This window comes from Patagioenas fasciata, chromosome 3 (genome assembly GCF_037038585.1).
Source record: "Patagioenas fasciata isolate bPatFas1 chromosome 3, bPatFas1.hap1, whole genome shotgun sequence".
NCBI classification, from domain to species: Eukaryota; Metazoa; Chordata; class Aves; order Columbiformes; family Columbidae; genus Patagioenas; species Patagioenas fasciata.
This window is the reverse complement of record NC_092522.1, coordinates 44017326-44023325: the sequence shown is the minus strand read 5'-3', so window position 1 is coordinate 44023325 and position 6000 is coordinate 44017326. Positions and strand designations below refer to the sequence as shown.

At 36.4% G+C, this 6000-nt stretch overlaps 1 protein-coding gene across 11 annotated transcripts in view; it reads right to left on the bottom strand.

The window, feature by feature from the left end:
* Positions 1–1185: 1185 nt before the first annotated feature.
* CEP170 (centrosomal protein 170) overlaps positions 1186–6000 on the bottom strand; it is a 98580-nt gene continuing 93765 nt past the window's right edge. For all 11 annotated transcript variants that reach the window (XM_071806203.1, XM_071806207.1, XM_071806212.1 and 8 more), the window contains 2 exons: positions 5184–5235; positions 1186–3528 (listed from right to left, as the gene is read on the bottom strand). In XM_071806203.1, the coding sequence (XP_071662304.1) occupies positions 3242–3528; positions 5184–5235 (339 nt within the window). In that variant the 3' untranslated portion in view covers positions 1186–3241. The remainder of the gene's footprint in view (positions 3529–5183; positions 5236–6000) is intronic.

The following is a 6000-nucleotide window of genomic DNA, read 5'->3' as shown; positions in this document are numbered from 1 at the left end:
TACCAGGACTGTAACTGTCAGCATTTACAGATGCACTCTACCTGAAGACAAAGATGACATTATTACGCTTTTAAACACCTGTTTATCCGTCAAGAAGCAGCTAAGCAGTTGTATGGTGAGCAGGTAAGTTTTTTCCTTGCAGTTCTCCTCAGATAGATACAAAAGACTCGGTGATATATAATCTCCTTGGCATGTAGTGAGTGGCCTCCTTTTACTGTGCACACTATCGCACAGAATGCTTCACGCACTCCTGCGTACCCTTTCTTTTCATGGCTGCACATTAAAGCAGTAATTGTAGATCTTTTCTATGCTGGAAATCTTTCCAGTTAACATTATAAAGGCCTTCCAACAAGCATTAACTGAAGTTCAGTTTTCTGTATGAAGCAGCATTCTCTTCTGAGACTGAAGGACCAGCTGCTTTTGGTACAATGTACATGCTGCAGTAAAACATCATCTTGCTGTTATCAGGTCAGGCACACAAATTACACTCCTGGCTTTATTTCTGTATGCTACAAAGAGATGTGTCATTACCAGTATTTGTTGGGTGTACAATTAGAGCAGTGCATGTGGCTAAGGGAGGAGCCAGCAGCGCTGATCAGAAGAGACCTGAACTCCACCTTCTCTGTGCCACTGCATGTCAGCCCCACTTGCTGATGTCAAACGTGAGGAGGGGACTGACACTAACTGGCTGAATTTCCTAAGCACTTCTGAAAAACATCTCTTCAGAACCTCAGCTCCAAGTATGGTGGATAGATGAAAAGATTACATGGGAAGAAACAACAAAATGCTACACTATTCCACAAGTCAGAATGTTCAATAAAGTTTGCCAAGAAATGAATCAGAAGGAAAGCAGTCTGAAATCATCTACTGTTGCAGCTGGCAGGTGCATTAACTCACTTCCATTCTACAAAGGGAAACACAGTCACTGTTTGGTGACTGACACACTGGATTATTTTTGCCTCTAGCTTTGCACAGAAAAATCAGTTCAAGTGTGGAAATGAACCTGAGTACAGGAAAGTGAGCCAATACTGGCAGCACAGAATAAAAGATGCAGCAGTGGCAATAATGCAACTTTTTCCAAAGAAAAGACGTTTATGAAAAAAAATGTAATTTCCTATATCAGTAAAAGTCAGACTGCAGGAAGACTGAACTTCCCAGCTCTCAATTACATATTCACAACATTCGTAAAGTTCCAGAAACACTTTATTTAAAAATGGAGTTGTAAATGCATATAACAAAATAACATACATAATAAATGTAACAAAAATAAATAAGGAGAACATGTTCATACAAAATAAGAACATAGTAATGCAAAATGCTTATTACAGAACATAAAAGTATAAAGGCCTGAAAGAACACAAAGAGAATCTCGCATGAAGAGCCTGCACCTTTAATCCTTTCTTGCCATTTTCTACTTTCCACTCGAGTCTGCGGAAAAATTATGTTCCCAAGCATTAAACGAAAGAAGGAACTATGGTGATGGTTCAGTACACTCAGTTTTCAACACCTAGCTCTAGTTTCAATTTATTTTTGCCCTTCTGCACCTTCTAAAACTTTTCACATAGCCTCTGTAAACTCATGTAGTTCAGGCTTCCACAGTTAGCTGAGTAGAGCAGATCGAGTCATACATGAAGGCTGTTTGCTTTTAATTTTTTTAAAGAAAATATGAAATCCATTATACAACAGATTAGTGGTTTTGTTTTTACATCTCTACAAAAAAAGTTTTTGCATTTTTATTAACTGGTCCAACTTTGACTGACTTCTGAAAGCCTGTACAATTTAAAAGTGTACAGAAAGTAGGTTTTTTTAAACAAATGTCATACAGGATTATTGCTGAAATATTAAAGACCATTTCATAAAAGCTGCAAAACTGTATCTTTAACCTTAATATATAGAGACTGATGCAAACATACGAAAATTCCAGTCTATTAGTTACATTTAACAGAAATAACATTCCTCCAAATTACAGTGTTCTGGAAATACAAAGTAATTTATTTTTCTTCTTATTATTATTTCCAAATGTTAAGTTACTGGGACAACTTATAAGGAAAATAGGCTTATATAGGAAACTTTAAACAGACCTGCTTTTCAATGGTATACGCAAAATGTCTATGTTAGCAGTTGTCTTCCAGAATCCTTTTAAATATGTAAGACAGAGACAGCTTTACTAGCAAGACTACAGGAAAATATACATAAGCAAATAAAATCATTTGCTTGGGAGTGCATCTATCAATCAAGCAAATTATGACAACTCTATTTCCAACTCCCCTAAAGAAAATTTTACATCTCATGATCACTCCGAGGAACAGTCATTTCTTCCATAAGCTTACGTTGCATTTGAATTGGTGAGAGCCCATTTGCCTTAATATGCTTGAAAATGTCCCATGTTGCTGTATGCTTAAAGTTGTTTCCTAGTTTCAACAAACATTTGGACAGAAATGAGATATGAAATACTTCTACTTTCATTAACATCAAAAAGACAGCTGAAGAAGATCAAAAAGTGCCAAAGAGTCCTTTCAGAAAGGGGATTAAAACACTGCAATGATAATACAAGTACAGTATTACCAGTTTTCTATGTATACCCAAACACTGCTTGCTGTTTGATGATATTGATATGTTCACCTATCACTCCCAGCAAATCTTAGTGCAAACATAATATGTGAACTTCGTAATCCCCAAGACAATTTATGCAGCAACAAGGTTATAGAAATCACAGAATGGTGTAAGATTTTCTGTATACAAGAATGAATGCTTTCTGAAATCTGTCTTACCTTTTGCAGTAATGTGTCATTGTAGTCAAAGATAATGTTTCCTGCATAAATCATCTAATTCAGAATCAAATGTAACTTTAGAGGAGGAAGTCCATTCATTAGAGCAGCTTGGCAAAGAGATCTGGGGTTTCAGTAACATTAAATGTTAGACTGCTTGCAATGGCTTTTCAAAAGAAATAAATCTATTACAGGAAAACTGCTGATATAACAATTCTTTTGCAAAGCACACAACCACAAAGGGCAAACCTGCCACAATCTGCTTTCCTACACTGGTATCTATGTGTATCTTTATGATTTGACAAGGATTTGTGTGACAATCAAAGCATCACAGTTAAAGAAAACTGGTTTAATAAAACAACTGCTGTTTGACCAAGCCTTTTTCTTCTTTTTTTAATTATAAAACCAATATTATAATTTTTCATTTTTCCTAAACATTCCACATGAAAGGTATTTGTATCAACACTGAGACGTCACTCTCGCAGAGTGGCATCTTCCTCTTCTCCATCTGGGTTAAACCTATTGAAATGTATGCTGAAATCCGACTCAGATTCAGCATTTTCAAACTCAGCTGCAACAGGGACGGCAGGGGGTCGAAGAGCTCGAGCTTCAGGCTGGCAGTTTGGCTGCACTTGAGGGCGGGTATTTTGCGAAACGGGACTGGACTTCAGCTTCGACTGAGCTGGTAAGATGGGGCTTGCGAATCCCAAGTTGCTCAGAGCATCCAGGGTACCATCAGGGTCAATCATAGCATTAATTGCTAAACAGTCAAGAAAACACAAAGGGGTTAGGGAAGAAACCATAAAAAATAGATTTTCTGTTACCATAAAAATTACGAAAATCCTCTTTTAACACTTTTATTATTATGAGGACAGACATGAGTTTTTATGTGTGCTACCCACTACAAAGGAGTGGTGTATCCAACATATATGTAGCTGATACATACATTTAAAAGCATTTACATATATCAAAACTTCAGATGAAATGAAACTGCACAAACTAAACACTATCTGATGTGTGTACAGGAAAGAAAGATGACAACATCTATGATTAGCTTATAGGGACTGAAAGATGGGATTTTTTAGTCATTTTTGAAGGTCCTTTTCTCTAATATTACCATTATATTATGTTTTGTACAACCTTACCCCCTCATAGCTAATTCAATGACTGAATGAAATTCGTATAAAAGAACGATCATTTATCCTTTTCAATGTGTAACGATGGACTTATTGTCCCCCTCCCTCCACATAGTGAGGGCAAACAGAAGCACCTAGGTACAATTTCATTCTACTGTACTGTTAACACATTGTCACTTTTAACAGAACATCTTACTTCCAAAACTGTACTAACATGTATTTGAACAGCACTGCATACACAAGGAAATGACTCGGCCTCCTTCTCTGGGCCTTATTTCTTTGTTACATTCTCTAGACACAATAGAATTTGAAATAATTTAATGTTTTTTTAATTATAGCTGAGCATGAAACTTATACTAATTTGTCTATAAAGGTGGTTAATGATCCCTTCTGAAACATCCTTTTTTAAAACATATTTTATTGTAGAATTAAATCTCAATACTAAAGATAACAAATACAGGAAATTTACAACAAATACAATAATGATTATATATAAGCATGGACCACTAACCATTTGACCACTCCAAATTAAAAAATAAACAAAGTATAAACAATAAATAAGACTGCAATTTCTTTTTAAAATATACTCAGTTTTTAAGTTCATTCTGATAAACGGAATACATATCTAAATAACAGACTCGGTAAGCACAATGTACTTCTTTCCATTTCATACAGATAAGTCTTTACATGTGAAAAGCAAAGTAACTTTTGTATTTTGTAGTCTGTGGGCTCCACACATACAAAGAGTGGATTCAGTAGTGTGAAGGGAAGATTTCAAGAGTTAATCCTAAATTTTATTTTATTGTATCAGATAAAGTGCGTTTTTGAGGTTTCCTATAGATTATGGTCTCAGTGCATTCTTTATACTGAACTGTGCTACACATGAGGGTATTACTGATGTGCAAACACTATTTTATAAAGCATAATCTCAGGATTCTCTATCACCTACGTTTCAATATTTACCCACAAAATATTTCTATTATGAATGTTTGACAAATAATTCCTTTGGGATTCTCTGGACTGCTTCACTTTCAGTTGAGCCTTTTCTCACCCATATGACAGGATATCATCACCCTCATGTTTTAAAATAATTCAGTGATGCTTCTGTACCACATGTGCCAGCAAATACACATTATATTAATGTATATAACTGATACTGTAAATATACTTTAATAAAATCTGATAACTTTGTTTCATTATAGTACATGTATATAGACATATATTAAAAATATTTTCAAACAACCAAGAACAAAAGAGAAAAGTGAAACAAGATTGGTACCTTGCAGCTGTTTCTCAACTCGTTTCAGTTCCTGCAAGATTGATGATATTTCCTAGGAAAGAACCAAAAGCATCTCATTAGGGAAAAAGAGACCCAAACTACCTACCAGTAGTAAACAATTTCCCTCCCCAACCTTTTCAGTATGTTATTTGGGTTGCCCCTCCTGGTATCAAGAACACCCTTGCTGGTGGTGGTCCAGCCATATCCACCGTGAGTCCCAGGTGGCAGTGCTCAAGGCTGGACAGCCGTGGCCAACTCAGAAATCAAGAGCTCCTCTGTGCTGGCTGATTGCTCAGATCAAGAAAACCACACTCTGTTCCTTGCTCATCTGCCTGTGCTACTTCTTCTCAAGCACAGACTTACAGATACCACAGTTCTGTAGAAATGAGCAAAGTGACAGCAAATCTTTAAAGGAAAGTTACAGTATAAACCCAGTATTAATGGAATAGGGTGATGTACAACCTTGTTCAGATGTGAGTCAGAACTGTAAGATGACTGCACTGGGATTTTGTCACAACCATTGGGCCCTGTGCCCCCGGGATTCTGCACAGCACACCAGTGTTGGGTCCTCAGCACTTGTTCACCTTACAGATTTTTCTCCTCTGTGCTGCACTACTTGCTAACACAGACATAGCACAGCAACACACTGAGAAACACAACAATCCCTAAATGTACCACATCTTAAACTATAAATACGTAAATCCTACAACTGAAGGATCCTACACTGAAGAATACTGTTAATCTAGCTGCTGAGGAGAGCTATCAGTGGTCTTCAAAAGCTGAGAATTTTCAAAGGCACTGATTTCAGAAACTCATT